Source organism: Schistocerca gregaria, chromosome 9, assembly GCF_023897955.1.
Source record: "Schistocerca gregaria isolate iqSchGreg1 chromosome 9, iqSchGreg1.2, whole genome shotgun sequence".
NCBI lineage: Eukaryota > Metazoa > Arthropoda > Insecta > Orthoptera > Acrididae > Schistocerca > Schistocerca gregaria.
In genome coordinates this window covers 91499214-91520631 of record NC_064928.1, presented here as the reverse complement: position 1 = coordinate 91520631, position 21418 = coordinate 91499214, and the positions used below count along the sequence as shown (strand labels likewise).

General features: G+C 42.1%; 1 protein-coding gene across 1 annotated transcript in view; it reads right to left on the bottom strand.

Moving 5' to 3' along the window:
• LOC126292307 (putative ATP-dependent RNA helicase DHX57) overlaps positions 1-21418 on the bottom strand; it is a 181856-nt gene that overhangs the window by 76315 nt on the left and 84123 nt on the right. Inside the window, exons 12-13 of the mRNA XM_049986239.1 lie at positions 16422-16555; positions 6911-7150 (exon numbers count right to left, since the gene is read on the bottom strand). Coding sequence (XP_049842196.1) covers positions 6911-7150; positions 16422-16555 — 374 coding nt within the window. The remainder of the gene's footprint in view (positions 1-6910; positions 7151-16421; positions 16556-21418) is intronic.

The following is a 21418-nucleotide window of genomic DNA, read 5'->3' as shown; positions in this document are numbered from 1 at the left end:
TGTTGTATGTGGCACATCTCCTTTGCAATTTATGTGTTTTTTTTCCTTGTTCACATTATATTGTTGCAGTATTATTCTGTAGTAGCAGGTTACAGTAATATCCTTTGTTAGATTATCGATTCTTACCAGTCAAAATTACAAAAATTTAGCTGAAAACTAAAACAATGAAAAATTCCCGAAATTCTACAAATTTCCCAAGTTTTTCCCGGTTTTCTCTCCGGGTCATATACAAGCTGTACATCTGTACTTCACAAGCCCACTTATAGTTTGTACTTCTGTTACGACTATCATTTCCACCGCTTCCCTGTTCCGTCTGTGAATAGCACACACCACTATCACTAAGTGTCCATCTCAGTTCCAGTTTCTCTGATTTTTCGGCTGTGGTCATTTCACAAGGTATCTGTGGTAGGACACTACCCAACAACAAAAGTGAAGCACAAAAAAGGAGAGGAGGAAATGAGATGAAACTCATGAGTTGACAGTGTATGTGATGTGGTTTCAACAATTACAAAATCGAATCAAATTTACAAAGAACTGGGCAGGATATTTCACTATGATGTTGCACCCTCTCTGGCACGGATGCAGGTACTGATTTGATTGAGACGGGAGACAGAGCTGCCATATCCTCTCCTGAGACAAACCATCCCACAACTGTTGTTACTGGTCTTTGATACTCTAGAAACTGGCACTGGAACAGAATAAATATCCAACCTGATGCCCTATGTTCTGAAAATCTTGCTGCCACTGTGAGTGCCTCTGTGCCATGCAGACAGTTCACAGAGCCGTGTACTGCTTGTGGACAGGTCTTGTCGTACTGAAAAATATCACCACTATACCATCAACTGGGAAGTAACATATTAGGATGACAGATGCCTGTGATAAATCAAGATGCCAGGGGTAACACTGCTGCGCCTCTACAGACCATTGGAAAAATGGCACCTCTCCTCAGGCTGCCATCGTATTCACCAACAATGGTTGCCGCTGATGACGGTTATCTGTCGTAGTGCTCAACTGTGATTCATTCTGAACGTAATATGACACCAATCCCCAGCGGTCCATGCTTCCTGTTCAGAGTATCATTCCAAGCACAGCCAGTTGTGTAGTAGTGTTAATGTCAACCTGTGTGAGGGGCAGTAATTTCCTAGTTTAGCTGCTGCTACGCTCCGACCAATAAGACAAATGACACAGAATGTAGCACGGAGTCCTTTATTTGTTGTCTGATGACAGGTGCAGATGGGGAGGGGTTACAATGTGCCTGGGGCACAACACGGTGTTTCTCACTCTCCCTCCCCCTCCCCCACCCCCTTGTGGTAATCTATCATCACACCTGGAACCTTGATGAAGAGTAGGCCTGCCCTCATGCGACTATGCTGTCCAACATCAAGTCACTGTCACACAAATGCCCCACAGATCTGGATATATTGCACAATTCAACCAACTGTCCAAATGGAGACATTTAACTCTGCCAGGTGCTGATAACACTGTTTCAAACAAGTACGTGGCATCTCCGTCTCCTTCACACTGATGACTCATCTGACACTGTTCATGTTCCGTAAGTATTCTACCACTTCTACCACACCTTGTGACAACATTAAATATGATCAACACTAATGACTCTGGTCGCCATGCTAGCAGTCATGGGGAATTATAACTCTCATCACTTACATAGCCACCAATGGCGGCTATGTGTACAAAGTTATATTGACATCTGACAATGTCTTCTCAGTGCTTCCTTTTGACAGGCAGTACATATAGTGGAACTGTTCTTCAAATGTTCACTCTGAAAATTTCAACAATAAAACTGTACAAACTGTTCATGATGCTCAACACTTGTCTTTTAGCTTTTGCCACCAGAATTTGTTGAGCATCTCTGTAATGCTCTCACACTTACTAAGCAATGGCGTAATGTAATGAACAGTGCCGCTCTTTGTTACATTCTCTCTCTCTCTCTCTCTCTCTCTCTCTCTGCACCCCCCCCCCCCCCCCCTTTTTATTAACCTAACTGGGTTCATGATCCAGAAAAATGAGTAATATTAACTGGTTAAATGAATGTTCAACAAGTAATTTCTTTTGTGGGTGAATTACAGTTCATCAATATTTTTCTAATGAACTTTAGCCAAGTATTTACTATAACCTATAATTATTTTTATGTGGTCATTCCTCTTTAGATCACTCTCGACAGTTAGTCCTTGGTATATGGTGGGTGCTACTGTCTCAAGACGTTTATCACGTATAGTACAATCGTTCATCCATCTACAAGAAGTTTATAGGTGTTCAGGGTCAACTGCTGGTCCATACACCAGCTGTTGATCCTCTCCACATCTTCCTTCGTTTTGCTAAAGTCTTCCAGTGTTGCAACACTGCTACAAATACCATCATCGGCAAACATTTTTACAGATTCTTTGGCGTGATCCATAAGATCACTTACATATGGGTCACTAAGAGTCATAAGGGCCCAAAGCACACATACAAAGGTTCGAGGAAAACAGATACCTCTGAAGGTCAAATTTAAAGGCAAGCCACTAATCTCCTAGGTTTAACTTGTATTTAGCAAAGTCCCAACATACTATATTGCCTATTAAACAAATCATTCATCCAGTTTGTATTATGAAATTTTAATTAATGTTCAGGATTGTTGTTAATAATGTTTATCCACAAAATTTTCATATACAAGCTAGGGCAATAGTGTCCTTGACTGCTGTATAGTTTGTAAATAATCACACACAGACACACACTTATGACATAATCCAATACGTCATGGTTCTCACTATCATCATTTTCATTAAGCACATTCTGCAATGTGAGGTTCATATTCACTTCAGGCATGAAATTTAGTAGTCTCAGTGTTTCAAATTTGATCTAGTAGTTTTGTTAAGTCCTTGTGCTTTAAGATCGATATTTGACTACCACCTACGTATTTGGGCACTGGATTTTGCAAGGTATCTACAAATTGAGGAGAATAACAATATGTGGTTTCTCTAAATGTGACTTTAACACAACTTTGGCCTCCCACAACTAATAAAGAATATGTTACTTATAACAGCAGTTCTTGGCAACCTGTTTAAAACTGCGTCATTGTAAAATGCATATTGTTACCTTGAAACATCTTTTGGTTTCATAGTGACATTGGTAATACATTTGTTCTAGAAATCTTGTCAATTTTACAGATTGGAATGCTGAAAACCATGGAATACGAGGTTATGGTGGGGCAATCCTTCAAGAGTTTCCAGCTTTAATGGAGAAATGGGTGTCCATGTAGCCAGGGAGCATTCCTACAGCAATGAAAATTTGTTCTTTGGGCCCTTATGGAAGTGAATATCAGAGAAATTAGTGAGACACTTTCCCAAAAATGTTATAGTATTTAAGAATAATTAGTGTGTTTTTTGTTCAGTTGTAGAGTAAGTAAAATTTTGAGTTGGAACTGTATTCTGGAATAGTGACTTTAGGTTGTAGAGTCAATAACAGAATGACATTTCACTAATATAGTGTTAAAGCTTCCAGTTCGTGTGTGTGTGTGGGGGGGGGGGGGGGGGGGGGGGTTAGTACCAAGAGAGAGCGCCATTTCTCAGACCCCCCCCCCCTCCCCACACACACACACCACACCACACCACACCACACACACACACACACACACACACACACACACACACACACACACACACACACACACACACACACACACACACACACACACGAGAGAGAGAGAGAGAGAGAAATTGGCATATGCATGCCTTGCTTCGTTTGCCCAGCACTGTAACTCAACTGTAGGGAATGGGTTCTGTTTGATGGAGCGGGTGAAAGAAAAATGGAGGAAGGGAGGGAAAGTGAGAGGTGACAGGAAGGAAGGGTGACTGCTAGAGAGGTACAGGCAGTATGGAGAAGTAAGAGAATGGGTTGAAGGGGTGGAGGTGGGAGAAGGGTGAGATGGGGTTAGGGTTTTTTTTTTTGGGGGGGGGGGGGGCAATTGCAAGACACACTGGAGAAAGTAGTAGACAGAACAGAGTTAGTGTAGAATAACATATACATAGACTTACCAAGCGGGAAAGCGCCGGCAGACAGGCACATGAACAAAACACACAAACACACACACAGAATTACGAGCTTTCGCAACTGGCAGTTGCTTCGTCAGGAAAGAGGGAAGGAGAGGGAAAAATGAAAGGATGTGGGTTTTAAGGGAGAGGGTAAGGAGTCATTCCAATCCCGGGAGCGGAAAGACTTCCCTTAGGGGAAAAAAAGGACAGGTGTACACTCGCACACACACACACACACACACACACACACACACACACACACATATCCATCCGCACATACACAGTATGTGCGGATGGATATGTGTGTGTGTGTGTGTGTGCGAGTGTACACCTGTCCTTTTTTTCCCTTAAGGGAAGTCTTTCCGCTCCCGGGATTGGAATGACTCCTTACCCTCTCCCTTAAAACCCACATCCTTTCATTTTTCCCTCTCCTTCCCTCTTTCCTGACGAAGCAACTGCCAGTTGCGAAAGCTCGTAATTCTGTGTGTGTGTTTGTGTGTTTTGTTCATGTGCCTGTCTGCCGGCGCTTTCCCGCTTGGTAAATCTTGGAATCTTTGTTTTTAATATATTTTTCCCATGTGGAAGTTTCTTTCTGTTTTATTTATAACATATACATAGACTGCACAAGAGTGACATAAGTCTATTAATGTACACCAACCTTGTTCTCTTCACAGCAATCGCCATTTCTCCACACTGTACAATATGGGGGAGAAACAATGACCTATTTTATTTTAATACGGAGGTATACAGCTACACATTATCAGTGTGCACTATTCAAAAGAACACTTCATAACATTTTATTAGATATTTCACTTTTATAAATGAAGTCGTTTAGGCAAACATACCTGTTGACAATACAATTTTTGGCACACTTCTGATAACCTCATGAAGAGTGTTGCATGTTACAGCCCCAATTTTTATGTGACTGTTGTTTTTTGAGTTTTTGATAGTTGTTAGCCTGCTAGCATACACCTTGGGTTTCAAAAATCCCCACAGAAAAGAGTCACAAGCAGATAAATTGGGTGAACAATATGGTCAGTTTACAGGAAAAGGGGCACTCCGGAAACATTCTGCATTAGTCTGTCATGGACATTCTGGCTCTGTGGGTAGTTGCACCATCCTGTTGGAACCAAAATGTCTGTATATTGATACTTTTACAATTAATTTCCTGCATTATGACCTGTAGCAATAAACAACTTATAAATCTGGTGTTACTATGGCAGTGCCACCTGAACCATTCTCAAAAACGTATGGACCAATAACAGCCTGTGTAGACATGCCACATCAAAGAGTAACTTTTGTGATAGAAAGTGGTCTTCTATGCATTTGTTGAGGACTTGTTGGCAGCCAGTACCTAAAGTTTCATTTGTTCACATAGTCCGATAATGAAAATTGCCAACATCAGACATTATGAAACTGTTGAGAGAATCTAGTTGAGTGCTGATTGTCTCCAGCAGCTGTGTACAGAACTTATGTTGTGATTGCCGATCTCTGGGCAGTAACTGTTGTATCACTTGAAGCGATGGACACGAATGTCGAGGTGCAACATCCATTGCCCAAGATGTTAAAGATTGTGAAAGCCAGTGAACCGATCAGGCTGAACTATGCTGAAAAGTAGCTGTTGCTATTGCAATGCTGTCTGGGGTGCAAATTGTTCACGGTATAATGGGCGACTACTTCTTCATCAGAGAGGCTGTTGCTCTGAACTGCGAACCCTTCTCCTACTTGCCTTCTGACACACACACACACACACACACACACACACACACACACACTCCATCACATCTGAAAGAAGTGTTGCAAACACGATATGTTTCTATGACCAAATACCCATACTAAATAGTACCAGCAACAACTCTATGAAGCCGTGTTCAACAATGGTGCACAATTTACAACAGGTAATTTTTTCTGCCGCTCATGTACATGTGTGTAGGAAGTGAACAATGTGTGTGAATCATAATTTCTCATGATTTGGGTACATTATTGCAAATTTGAACCAAAACTTGAGATATGCACAATTTGTATTATTAGGACAGTTAAAGTTCCAAATTAAGGACACACTGAATAATTCAAGAGCTAATGATGTACCATAACATAATTTTTAAAAATATTTAGAACTGGTTGCAGGTATGTAAAAAGAATCCAGAATGAAATTTTCACTCTGTAGTGGAGTGTGCGCTGATATGAAACTTCCTGGTAGATTAAAACTGTGTGCCGGACCAAGACTCGAACTCGGGACCTTTGCCTTTCGCAGGCAAGTGCTCTACCAACTGAGCTACCCAAGCACGACTCACGCCCCGTCCTCACAGCTTTACTTCTGCCAGTACCTCGTCTCCTACCTTCCAATCTTTACAGAAGCTATCCCGCAAAGCTTGCACAACTAGCACTCCTGAAAGAAAGGATATTGCGGAGACATGGCTTAGCCACAGCCTGGGGGATGTTTCCAGAATGAGATTTTCACTCTGCAGCAGAGTGTGCGCTGATATGAAACTTCCTGGCAGATTAAAACTGTGTGCTGGACCGAGACTCAAACTCGAGGTACTGGTGGAAGTAGAGATGTGAGGACGGGGCGTGAGTCATGCTTGGGTAGCTCAGTTGGTAGAGCACTTACCCACGAAAGGCAAAGGTCCCGAGTTCGAGTCTCGGTCCGGCACACAGTTTTAATCTGCCAGGAAGTTTCATGTAGAAAGAATGTTAAAGTCTAATATCAAGAAGATACAGGGTGCTGCTGGTACAGTTATCAATGGTAGATATTCTACTGTCCAAGGTGACTTGCAAGACAGGAAGCGCAAATTAAATCCCCAAATTTAAATCACATACCAAAAAAGGGAAAATTCTTTTTAGTTCAATGACAGAATAACAAACAACACAATAATTACCATTGTAGCGGTGATATAACTGTTGCACTGTCAGGTGGTCATCGCGGGTTGCTGGATTTGCTATGACTACAGCAGATGTCGCAATATCTGCTACTGCCAGTTGCAGACCGAGTTCTTCGATATCCATTGCAGCACGCTTTTTGCCAGTTTTGCGTGCGTACTGGGAATCTTCCTCTAGAGCATATTTCGTGACCTCTATCACATCCTCCAGGAAGAACTCCTCAACAGGGAATGTGCGACCTTTACAACACAGAGGAAAAGGAAACAACAGTAGAACAATTTTTTCCTCCCATTAGACACAACATACTTAAACTTTTATATCTATATACAATGTTCAAGTCTATGAATGTCTTGGTCTAAACTACTTACCTCTTTGCTTGGCCACTTCCTCCCACCAATCTATAAGTGTTGCCTTTTCATACAAAATTAAGATTTTACTATTATTGCATGCAGAGAGCACTGGGAAAATCTCTATATGTTGTTCTACTGTATTAATGGACAGACTAGCCAAGATTGAAGAGGAAGTCCTCCTCAGGGTATTCTTATACAGGATATTCCTGTACCTCGCCGAAAACTTTGAGGAACATAAGGTCACACAGAGGAACACATCTTAGTTAAGAACATATTGTCTTTACCATGTTGTTGCTGTTGTGGTCTTCAGTCCTGAGACTGCTTTGATGCTGCTCTCCATGCTACTCTATCCTGTGCAAGCTGCTTATTTCCCAGTACTTACTGCAACCTACATCCTTCTGAATCTACTTAGTGTATTATCTCTTGGTCTCCCTCTATGATTTTTACCCTCCACACTGCCCTCCAATGCTAAATTTGTGATCCTTTGATGCCTCAGAACATGTCCTATCAACCAATCCATTCTTCTAGTCAAGTTGTGCCACAAACTCCTCTTCTCCCCAATTCTATTTGATATCTCCTTGTTAGTTATGTGATCTACCCATCTAATCTTCAGCATTCTTCTGTAGCACCACATTTCAAAAGCTTCTATTCTCTTCTTGTCCAAAATATTTATCGACCATGTTCCACTTCCATACATGACTACACTCCATACAAATACTTTCAGAAACGACTTCCCGACATTTAAATCTATACTCGATGTTAACAAATTTCTCTTCTTCAGAAATGCTTTCCTTGCCATTGCCAGTCTACATTTTATATTCTCTCTACTTCGACCATCATCAGTTATTTTGCTCCCCAAATAGCAAAAATCCTTTACTACTTTAAGTGTCTCATTTCCTAATCTAATTCCCTCAGCATCACCCGACTTAATTCGACTACATTCCATTATCCTCGTTTTGCTTTTGTTGATGTTCATCTTATATCCTCCTTTCAAGACACTATCCATTCCGTTCAACTGCTCTTCCAAGTCCTGTGCTGTTTCTGACAGAATTACAATGTCATTGGAAAACCTCAAAGTTTTTATTTCTTCTCCATGGATTTTAATACCTACTTTGAATTTTTCTTTTGTTTCCTTCACTGCTTGCTCAATATACAGATTGAATAACATCGGGGAGAGGCCACAACCCTGTCTCACTCCCTTCCCAACCACTGCTTCCCTTTCATGTCCCTCGACTCTTAAAACTGCAAAATTCGAAGTAGGTATTAAAATCCATGGAGAAGAAATAAAAACTTTGAGGTTTTCCAATGACATTGTAATTCTGTCAGAAACAGCAAAGGACTTGGAAGAGCAGCTGAACGGAATGGATAGTGTCTTGAAAGGAGGATATAAGATGAACATCAACAAAAGCAAAACGAGGATAATGGAACGTAATCGAATTAAGTCGGGTGATGTTGAGGGTATTAGATTAGGAAATGAGATGCTTAAAGTAGTAAATGATTTAGCTGTTTGGGGAGCAAAGGAACTGATGATGGTCGAAGTAGAGGGGATATAAGATGTAGACTGGCAATGGCAACGAGTGTGTTTCTGAAGAAGAGAAATTTGTTAACGTCGAGTATAGATTTAAGTGTCAGGAAGTCGTTTCTGAAAGTATTTGTATGGAGTGTAGCCATGTATCGAAGTGAAACATGGATGATAAATAGTTTGGACAAGAAGAGAATAGAAGCTTTTGAAATGTGGTGCTACTGAAGAATGCTGAAGATTAGATGGGTAGATCACATAACTAATGAGGAGGTATTGAACAGAATTGGGGAGAAGAGGAGTTTGTGGCACAACTTGACAAAAAGAAGGGACCGGTTGGTAGGACATGTTTTGAGGCATCAAGGGATCACAAATTTAGCATTGGAGGGCAGCGTGGAGGGTAAAAATCGTAGAGGGAGACCAAGAGATGAAGACACTAAGCAGATTCAGACGGATGTAGGTTGCAGTAAGTACTGGGAGATGAAGCAGCTTGCACAGTATAGAGTAGCATGGAGAGCAGCACCAAACCAGTCTCAGGACTGAAGACCACCACCACAACAACAACAACAACAACAACAACAACAACAGTCCAGGTCACATCTCCTTAAATTCCCACCTTTTTGCAGTTTCTTCAGTTTTAATCTACAGTTCATAACCAATAGATAGGGGTCAGAGTCCACATCTGCCCCTGGAAATGCCTTACAATTTAAAATCTGGTTCCTAAATGTCTGTCTTACCATTATATTATCTATCTGAAACCTGCCAGTATCTCCAGGCTTTTTCCATGTATACAACCTTCTTTTATGATTCTTGAACCAAATGTTAGTTATGATTAAGTTATGCTCTGTGCAAAATTCTACCAGGCAACTTCCTCTTTCTATTCCCCCCCCCACCCAAATCCATATTCACCTACTACGTTTCCTTCTCGTCCTTTTCCTACTATCGAATTCCAGTCACCCATGAATATTAAATTTTCGTCTCCCTTCACTATCTGAATAATTTCTTTTATTTCATCATACATTTCTTCAATTTCTTCATCATCTGCAGAGCTAGTTGGCATATAAACTTGTGCTACTGTAGTAGGCATGGGCTTCGTGTCTATCTTTGCCACAATAATGCTTTCACTATGCTGTTTGTAGTAGCTTACCCGCATTCCTATTTTTTTTTATTCATTATTAAACCTACTCCTGCATTACTTCTATTTGATTTTGTATTTATAACCCTGTATTCACCTGACCAAAAGTCTTTATCCTCCTGCCGCCGAACTTCACTAATTCCCACTATATCTAACTTTAAACTATCCATTTCCCTTTTTAAATTTTCTAATCTACCTGCCCGATTAAGGGATCTGACATTCCACACTCCAATCCGTAGAACGCCAGTTTTCTTTCTCCTGATAACGACGTCCTCTCGAGTAGTCCCCGCCCGGAGATCCGAATGGGGGACTATTTCACCTCCAAAATATTTTACCCAAGAGGATTCCATCATCATTTATCCATACAGTAAAGCTGCATGCCCTCGGGAAAAATTACGGCTGTAGTCTCCCCCTTGCTTTCAGCCGTTCGCAGTACCAGCACAGCAAGGCCGTTTTGGTTAATGTTGTAAGGCCAGATCAGTCAATCATCCAGACTGTTGCCCCTGCAACTACTGAAAAGGCTGCTGCCCCTCTTCAGGAACCACATGTTTGTCTGGCCTCTCAACAGATACCCCTCCGTTGTGGTTGCACCTACGGTACGGCCATCTGTATCGCTGAGGCACGCAAGCCTCCCCACCAACGGCAAGGTCCATGGTTCATGGGGGTGACAAAAAGGTTATGAAATGGAAAAATTATTATTGGGTACAAAAAGTTTATGAAATGACAATATTGTTATATTTCAGGATATTTATGTTATTTAAGTCACACACACACACACACACACACACACACACACACACACACACACACAAAGTATTCGGTTGTACTTGGTTTCACACTCAGTGACAGTAAATAAATACTTAACATAAAAACTAAGGATACGAATCTGCTAGATTTCACACTTTGCCAAATTGTGAACCTTGAATTAAGATGCATTGCATTACAGAAAAGAATATAACACAGACAATGGATGTAAGCGATCACTGCAAGATGCAGGGGTGTTCATATGTTGACAGTAACAAAGTATGTAATATGAATCAAAAAGTTACACAAAAACAAGCACAGTGAAAAATTTACTACATAATTCAAGACTGAATGAGTTACTACCATATGTGACAAGATGGTTGTTAGGTAGGCAAGGACGAGGAAGGAAGTTGTCCGTGCCCTTTCAAAGGAACCATCCTGGCATTTGCTCTACCGATTTGGGGAAATCATGGAAAACCTAAATCAGGATGGCCTGATGCAGGTATGATCTGTCATCGTCCCAAATGCGAGTCCAATGTGGTAACCATGTGCCACCTTGCTCGGCGTGTGACAGGAGCTTTTCTTCTTATAACCATGGTAAATAAATAATAAAGGGCATAAACTCTTTGTAAGATACTATCTATTCCATTCAATTTCTCTTCCTTTACTGTCTCTGAAAGCATTGCAATGCTAATATGATTCCATCCATGCAAGAGGATATCTTAACATTTTAATTTGCTAACAAGAATTTTATGATGTACATTGGTGGGTCACAAAGTTGGATCATGGTACATTTTCTTGTTTACTGGGTGGTTATAATTAAACTTTCCCTATTTGACACGTTACAACACAGAAACTAACCACGATACGAGTACCAAACTTGGTAGCATTATGTCCAGAGGATGGGGTGTATGATTTCTATGCGTCACAGTGCCGCCATCCAGTTCCAACTATGGCCACCAAGAGTCATGATCAGTCTTGTGTTTCACTGTCTCACACACCTGACCAGTCGCTGTGCCCTTGCTGACATGTCAGCTTAATCTTGGACAAGAGGAGCAGGGCATTACTGGTGAAGCTCTGTTACCAAATCACCAGTAATGCTTCAGCTGCACTTCAAGAATATCATCGGCTGAAAGGATTTTGGAAAGATCTTCTTTCTCCACCTACTGTGTGGAGCACAATGAAGTAGTTCAAATCAACTGGCGAACTACGTGTCACTCTGGGCATAGACTGACTGACTGCACCACAGATGGTTGATGAAATTGTTGTTGCTATGGCAGACAATGCTGCTAACAATCCCAATCGTCAGGCAGTTCATGTGCTGTGTCATGACAGTCGAACATCCTGTGGTCCACTGTACAGAAGACACTTCAAACCATTCTCAAATGTTATCCATACAAGATCCATATTGTACAGCAGCTTGCCCACAGGATGCGCAATGATGCGTTGACTTGGCTCTCCACTTTCCTGCAAGGATTGAAGTTGATGAGGGCTGGCCCTGGACCATCCTATGGACAGACAAAGCTCATTTTTCTCTGATGGGTGAGGTGAACTCACAGAATTGCCAAATGTGGGGATCTTCACCACCAGTCACTGTGCACGAAGTTCCTCTGTATGTCATCATATGCTGTGGCTTCATGGCTACATTCATCACTGGCCCATTGTTTTTTTGGACAGGTTGGCACTCAAGGACCACAGCTGTGCTGTGTGACTGGGCAGCATTACTGTGGTAAGCTTCACCAGCACATCATACCCGCCTACAGGAGAAATATGCACTGAACTCAACGGTTTTCATACAAGGTGGGGCCCCACCACACTTGGCTCGTGAAGTTCACCTGCTTCTCCGAAACACATCTGGAAACAATCAAATATCAGCTGATTGTTTCCCAATGACTGGCCGGCACAACCATCTGATCCCACTCCCTGTGATTGCCAACTGTGGGACTACCTGAAGGAGAGGGTTTACCAGCGGAACATTCAGATGTGTGCTGATCAGCAGCGCAGCATATCGAGAGAGGTAGCCAGCTTATCTACGCACATGCTTTATTCCGCTGTGCAGAATGCAATCCTTCACTTTCAGACTCTTTTGCACACTGATGTACTGAGCCCCTTTTGTAGCAGTAATGGTACCAGTATGTAATGGTATGATGTATTTTAGCAGCACATTAAAAGTGTTTCAACTTAACTGATTCTCCATTATTTCTCTTCCCCATGTCCTTGACATTAATTCTACCAAGATCGGTACTCATACAGTAATTAGTTTCCATGTTACAATGTGTTTAATTGGGAAAGTTCTACCACAGCTGAATTCGTGGGGTCATATATTGCTTTCTCTACATATAATCTTTTATAGAAAGCCAAACTGGGCAGTTAGCAAAAATCTCCCAAAGCAATGGTTCAGTATTCGACCACAAAGTTAGTTACCTTCTTGAAAATATTTGTGAACACAGGTAGTATTTACGTGGCACCATATTTCACAACTTTGCTTTAATACCGTCAGAGCTACAAGAGTTACTGTTTTGCAGTGACCCATAGGTTTTTCTGATGTCTTTAACAGATGAGTTGGCAGAAGATATCTGATGGCGGAGAATGCAATGTTTGTGCAAGTAAACCCCATGGACCTACTTTTGATGGTTCAGTTTTTGTCCCTGTGTTTTCAGTTCATGCTGGCTGCTCCAAAGAGTTTATTTGTTTTGTGCTTAATGATGTTCCAAATTGCCTCGTCTTTTTTTCCTGTATTTTTTTTCCTTTTGATCAACATTTTTGCTTATTGATAATACAGTGCAGAATTTTGCAATGTTTCTTGAGGCGCACCTTAAAGTCTTGACCGATGTTAATTCTCGTGATTAAATAAAGCTCCCTCTTTTTCAGATACAATACTTTGATCCTAGATATGTCACCTATTCTTTCTCAGCTTCCACACTAACTGTCCTTAGTCCATCTTTAGGTAAACTGTATTTATAATATATACTGTCCAAGGTAAACTTCTTACCACTCATCATTCTGTAAATTCTCTTTAGTGTTATAAAGTCATAATACAATTCTGTACAGTTGTACTTTTACCTTTTTTGCCAAAACTGATTCCTGATAATGCTTTATTGCTGGCATTTGGTCACCATGGACAGAGAAATGAGTATTACTAGTAAGACGTTAAATCACCATATATCAAGTCCACTTGTTTCAAAGTCTTACTAGTACATTTCTACTTATCTGATGAAATTTAAACTATTTCATATTGGGAAACTGTACACTGTCAGAAACGCTATTTTGTATGTTTTGAGGTCTATTAAGGAAGTACAGCACACAAAGAGCAGTATGGTTAATACTTTAGTTCGTCAAGAGCCTAGGAACAGATGGTACCTTCCCCTCCCCCTCATCATTTTACACTGTGAATGTTTGCCAGGAGGGTCATGCTACAAATAATGAGTGTCACTGAGAAATCCTACACAACACTGGAGTCCACCCATGACAAGGATCAAAGAGTATGGACAATACTTCAAGACCTCACTGACTAACTTACTTAATCTGTCATTCTAGTGCTTTGCACCTGGGTGAAGAGCACAGCTGGAGGTAAACAGTGCCCCAAAGTTAACCCTAATTAGTAATGCTGTTTCACATTAGTGTCCAACTGTCTTTAATTGAGTCCTTAAATTGTCACTTTACCTATGAAATGAGTTCAACTAGCCACGGGATCCTTTAAAATAGGCTTATCCAAGTCCACACATATCCACAGTCGATCATTTTGTTGTTCAAAACATTATATGTAAATCTAATGATAGCTGCCAGGTGATGCATAATCAAAATGATCACCAGAGCAAACCATTTACTGTCTCTCAATCCTTTAACAATGAGTTGATAATGATTTTGCAAGTTATTTTCTTCTGATCATTACTCTCCAGGGCAAATTTCTCCAGCCTATTAAAGGAGAATTTACACAAGAGAATTTTATGAGAACTGTAGTTCCCTAAGAAGCTTTCAATTTTCCAACACACTAACAATCCTCATGGCTATACCTTTAAGCATCTGAGAGTACACCAAAAGTGATTGTCTTAGGCGCATTTCACAATTGCTTGGCAGGTATCTTCATAGCACCATGAACACAGCATGCCGCCATAATAGTTTTGCATTTATCCAGTTGTTGTGCATGGAATGACACAGTAGCTCTCTCTCTTCCTGATCTCACACCAGTCACAGTGAAATGGGGTATGAACTAATGTTAGCATGAATTTTAGTTTACCATACTTAAAAAGAAGGCGAAACAGAAAATCTACACTACATCTATACTCTGCAAACCACTGTGAAGTTCATGAGAGAGGGTATGTCCCATCATACCAGTTATTAGGGTTTCTTCCTGTCCTTTTTGCACATGGAGTGGAGGAAGGAAGAATGACTGTTTAAATGCCTAGCTGTAAGTTATAATTAATCTAATCTCATTCTCGCAATCCCTATGTGAGTCGTACGCATGTGGTTGTAATAATATATCCCTAGAGCCATAATTTAAAGCCGGTTTTTGAAACTTCTCAGGATAGTGTACTATACAGTGGATTCATCCAATTAATTTAAAAAGGAACAAATGTCATACCTTTCATGCCTAAAATACTATTTTAGCTTATGGTAATATCTAAATTATTTGTATTCCACACAGCATCTTCATCGAGTAATTGACTACTGCAGGAAGAGAGAAACAAAGAAATGTGTTGAGGGTATTCAAAAGTTTCAAAAGCAATTTGTTCATTTATTTATACTCTTATATAATATTTAGTGGTAAATGGAGTATTTTTTAAAAATCTTTTAACTTGGAGACTGTTTGTTTTGTAGATACTATAGAGCCTGTCTCATTTTGCATAACTCTGTGCATGGCAGAGGCAACTTTGAAGCATAAGATAAAGTATCAATGATGAATTCAGGCAACTAGGCAGGAACATGGTACAATTTCAGCAATAGTATGAGGGGCATAATTATGGCATATTTTTTAATGTAACTGGTTCTGTAAACTGGCAGTTTTATAAAAAAAAATTTTGGAAATATTGTTATTGTTCCTTTAATGAACACTTTTTGAATACAGTACAAGAAAACTCCTTTAAGTGATTGGACAACTTACTCACCACACCCTTTTTTTTCTTTGTCATTTAAGTTTTGAAATTATCCACAAAGATCTCTGAATAAATGATTGATAAATTTTTGTACGAGTCCTGTCCTTATAATTTTCTAGAGTTTTGCTCCACTGCATATTCTTTCACTAAAGAAATTAATCGGTCTATTCCCCAAATCAAGCGTAGGCTTAAAAAAATAGGGGGGTGGGGGGGCAAATAACCTTTGAACGAATTAAGTGGTGTACATGATGCTGTTGCCTTGGAAAGTGGCACTATATGCCGGAAAAGTGTGAGTGTGCCAACGTATACTATGCCACCACCACCACCACCACCACCACCACCACCACCACCACCACCACCACCCCCACCACCACCCCACCACCACCACCACCACCACCTACATCGCCCTGCTAACGGCACAGCAGCCATCAATTGCAGTGTGAGTCCTTGGCAGCTCCATCGCTTCCATTTGCCGTTTGGTCGGCAATGGCTCATGTCACTTAGACGTGAAAGCTGCCATATGGCTCTCGTGTCACGGTAGTGTACACAGTGCCATAAAGTTGCTTGATGGACACGTATGAAATGGACCTTATTTGTACACGATAAGAGTACAGAGGGCAACAGAAATTAAAATTAAAATAACATACACTAAAATGCTGATGAACTAACCTGGTATTTCTACTGTAGGAACTTTGTCAAAATACTGAGAAAACAGCTCAGCATTCATGGTGGCACTCATCAAGATGACCCTCAGGTCAGGCCGTACTGGAAGCAGGTCTCGCAGAATCAGCAGCAGGAAATCACTGCAAAGAGAATGTTCGTATTATGGTAGACTGAAGGATGCAGTTTGTAGAAACACTGTACTAGCTGCACACTTTAACACGCTCCTTTTCTGATTGGTAAAAATTGAATGACTTCGGGCTGCTGTGGAATGTTTACACTTATTGCCAACCTTAGCTACATAAACATTTTTTGTGCAGTAGCAATACAAATCATCAGTCCCTTCATCTGTTAAATGGAAAACCAGGAATGGTAGCCTAAGGAAGGAGGCGAAAGACAAACCCTGGAAAGCCTAAGTGTAACTAACACAATAAAAAAACAGAGATAAAAGCCCACAAAAAAGACAGCACAGACAAGTTGTTAAAATAACAGCAATACAAGGTATTAAAACCAAGAAGTGAAAAATAATAAAGAGAACAAAAAGGTGGAAAACGTAGAGGCCAGGATAGGCCATCGAGTAAGGCTGCCAAGAGACCCCTGGGAGCGCTGGGAGAGGGATGTGGGGGACGGTGGACCCTCAGGGATGGATATAAATCACTTTCGCAGACAAAACTTAACACCAGGGCAGCCGCTTTCATGTTGTCTGCTAGCACCAGAGGTAGCGTGTCAGGAAGGTTAAGATGACGCCTCAAAGCAGCCAATTATCATATACTTGTTCCAATTTCTCGTAACATCGAATTAAGGCTGCTGACAGATCATAGAGCACTATATACCATGCTAAAAAGTAAGAACATAAGTAGGAAACTAAAGCTGCTACTATACCAAACAGTGATCAAACCGGTTCTTATGTACAGCAGCGAGGCATGGGTACTGACAGAGGCTTCGGAGAAGAAACTAAATATATGGGAAAGGAAAGTGATGAGGAAAATTTTTGGTCCTGTAAAAGAAGTTGAGATATGGAGAATTAGGACTAATGAAGAAATAAGGGCTCTGTACAAAGAACCTGATTTGGTAACCTCAATCACAATGGGACAGCTACGATGGTTAGGACACGTGCAGCGTATGACAGAAGAAAGGCTCCCGAAAAAGATGATGATGGAACATCCTGGTGGTAGAAGAAGGTGTGTGAGATGGCTGGAAGATGTGGAAGCCAACCTGAGAGCAGTGGAAGTGAGGAAGTGGCGCAGGCGTGCTGAAGACTGAGACAATTGGGAATCTGTGATTGAGGAGGCCAAGGTCCTCAGGGGACCATAGTGTCATGGAGTCAGTCAGCCCGTCAGTCAAAGTAGCCAAATTAGGGCAGTCTATGAGTAAGTGGGCCACCATCACGCGGGCTCCACATCAGCACTGAGGGCAATTCTCATATTGGAGAATGTGGCCACAGGTCAGACAAGTGTGGCCAGTGCGCAGTTGACAGAGGAGGGTGGATTCCGTGGGAGGAGCATGCAGTGAAGCCTGTGACATGGTTGTGGTCTCCTTAATTGTTCTCAGTTTGTTTGGGGAGATCAGGGCACGCCATTCTGAGTTCCAGACTTCCAGCAACCGATGGCGTATAAATGACCGAAGGCCTGGTTCTGGGACACCCATTTCCAGAATCGGCATTCTGGTGGCCAAACTGGCCAAGCAGTCAGCTCATCCCAACACAACCAGGGCTCCAAACAAAAATAAATGGCTGTCCAGCTTGATGGAAGTCAGAGACAAAATCCTGGATAGCCGTAACCAGCTGGTGAGAAGAGTAGCATAGGTCTAGCCTGAAGGCTGCTAAGGAAGTCACTACATATTAGGATACTCTTGCCAGTGCAAGAACATACATGGCTAAGGGCTAGTTTAATTGCCATCAATTCAGCTGTGACGACACGACAGCCATATGGCAGAGTGTGGAGTTCACTGCATCATGCACGTGTGTACACAAAGCCTGTTCATCTATCGACTGTTAGGCCATTGGTGAATACCACTTATGAACCTGGATACGTCTCAAGAACAGCCAATAACGGGTGACGAAAAATCGTGGGGTCAATGGAATCTTTTGGATCAAAGGACACTTCAAGACAAACCCAAGGTTGCGGTGCAAGCCATAGGGGCAAATGTGAGGTCTCCCTGACCAGTTCTGAACAGAGCCACTGTAGGTGTGTAGCAACTGTAAGCCCAGTTCTGGGTCGCTGTTGTGGGAGGTGGAGATTCCTTCCAGGGAAAAAGGAAGGTAGTCGGGATGTTCAGGGAAGCTATGAATGCATATAGTGTACTTCAGCAGCTGTTGTTGGCACCTGATGGGTAACCTTGTCTAGTAGGCTCTTCATAGACCTAGTTATGAAGGCTCCTTTTACAAGTCAGACCCCGCAATGATGAATGAGGTCCAGTACGTGCAATGCAGAGGGTGACGCTGAACCATATGTAAGACTGCCATAATCAAGACAGGACAGAACAAGGTTTAATAGAGCTGCAGAGGAGTAGAGCGTTCAGTATCCAGCTAGAGTTACTGAGGCAGCAAAGTGTATTGAGGTGTCGCCAGCACTTCTGCTCAAGTTGGCAAAAGTGGAGAAGCTACATAAGCTGGGAATCATAGGTCAGTCCCAAAAAGCAGGTCATCGCAACTACAAGAAGTAAGTTATTGTCTAGATAAAGCTGTGGGTGTGGGTAGGCAGTACAGCAGCTACTGAAGTGCATGACACAAGTCTTGGTTGCTGAAAACCAAAATCCTTGGATGTGAGCACTTGACTGCACCATTCATATGGTGTCCTGTAGATGCTCAGGCAACACCCATAGTAGAGGAACAATAGTAAAACCAAAAATTATCGGCATATAAGAAGGGCAATACTGAAGGTCCCACAGTTGAAATTAAACCACTGATGGCCACCAGAAAGAGAGGGATACTCATTACAGAGCCCTGTGGGATCCTGTTCTCTTGGATGTGGGGGGTACAGAGTGAAGTACCCATTTGGACCTGGAATATATGGTGTGACAAGGAGTTCTTGACAAAAATTGGGAGTGGACCCCAGAGCCCCCATTCGTGTAACGTAGTAAGGATGTGGTGATGCCATGTCATGTCATAAGCTTTCATTAGGTTTAAATAAAAAAACAGCAATGAGGTCCTGACAACATACATAAGCTGCCAGGATGGAGGACTCCAAATGAACCTAATCAGAAATCTATTTGTGGAAATTGCAACATCAAGAAGGAAACACATGAAGTCAATTTATTTAATTGGTACTGACAACTAACAAATGATTACCTTTTCAAATCTGTACATGTCCTTTGACCGCTACTATTCAGTATGTCGTGTGGCCACCATGTGTTGCAATTAGAGCTGCTATACACCATGGTATTGAATCAATAAGGTTCTGAATACGCTCCTGAAGGATTTCCCTCCACACAGTTTGTATCTGAGCTCACAAATCTGTGACACCAGTTACTGGAGGACAATGATGCACCAGGTGTCGACCAACCATATCCCAGACATGTTTGATGGGCGACATGTCTGACAAACGTGCAGGCCAGGGAAGCAATGGTACCCATCACTCTTCGAAGAAGGTCTGTACAATCCTTGCAATATGTGGCCGGGCACTGTCCTGTTGAAATGTGGCCTGTGGAGGTGCCTGAAGCAGGGGAAGTACCTCCCTGCAATATGTACGAGGCGAGATCAGTTGTTATAACCAATGGCACCCCAAACCATCACACCTGGTGTTTGTCTGCTATGCCGCTCCACAATGCAGCCCTCCAGGTTGCACTCGCCACATACCGCCGGACTCGTATGCGGCCGTCACTGTACGACACATTGAAGCGGTACTCATCCAAAAAGATTACATGTTGCCACCCAGCACCCCAGTGACTGTGTTCACATGTCCATTGCAGTCAGAGGAGCAAGTGGTTTCTGGACAATGGAAGCCGACGTAATGGTAAGCGTGCAAATAGTCCAACCTGCAGCAGATGGCGATGAATCGTCAATGCAGACAACTTCACAGCTGTCACAGTGCTCCAGCGATGAGCCGACACTGTGGCTGATGCTGTACAGTCTGTAATGGCCATGCAGACAAGATGATGGTCATCCCCTGCTGTAGTCATGTCCCGAAGTCCAGTTCCCGCTCGACACTGCGTACGACGTTCCTCTACTTATTGCTTTCACACACGCATCACTGTCATAGCAGAAGCAGGCCAGTGTTCACTCTGTCTGCTAGCCGGCGAGGGGGGGGGGGGGGGGGGTTCATCTGAGATGTGCAGACAGCACTGGGTGCACCCGACTGCAAACAGTTGCTCATGTCGGCACCAATGACTCCTGCCATCTGGGTTCAGAGGTTATCCTCAGTTCATACAGGCGGTTCATAGAATTGGTGAAGGCAGAAAGCCTCGCTCAAAGGGTGGAACCTGAGCTAACTATTTGTTGTGTGGTTCCCAGAACCGATCACTGTCCTCTGGTTTGGAGCCGAATGGAATGCTTAAAACAAAGGCTCAGATGATTCTGTGGAGATCTTGGGTGCAAATTTCTCAATCTCCACTATCGCGTGGAGAAATCTAGGGTCCACCTGAATAGGTCAGGCATCCACTACATGCAGGAAGCGGCTACAAGCGTAGTGGAGTGCACATACGGGTTTTTTAGGTTAGAGATGGTCATCATATCTTTATTCGAATGAACCTAGTTACTCCCATCAGCCACCACACCAAATACAGCTTGGCAGCGACAGGAGATACAGCACAAATTGTTCCAACTGTTACCCATTTACCAGTTCATATGCGCTGAGCAGAGTGCCCTTGTGTCAAGAAATTTGACCGTGTAAAGTCTGTGAACACTACTTAAAGGCCAATGCCATGACAACGTCATTTTACGTCTGTTTTTTCTCCACAAACATTTATTCATAAAGTGTAATTTGTGGAAAAATTATGAATATGTCAATGCAAAATCAGGTGCAAATTAACATTGTGGATGCAGGAAATTTGAGGGTAGCAATTAAAAA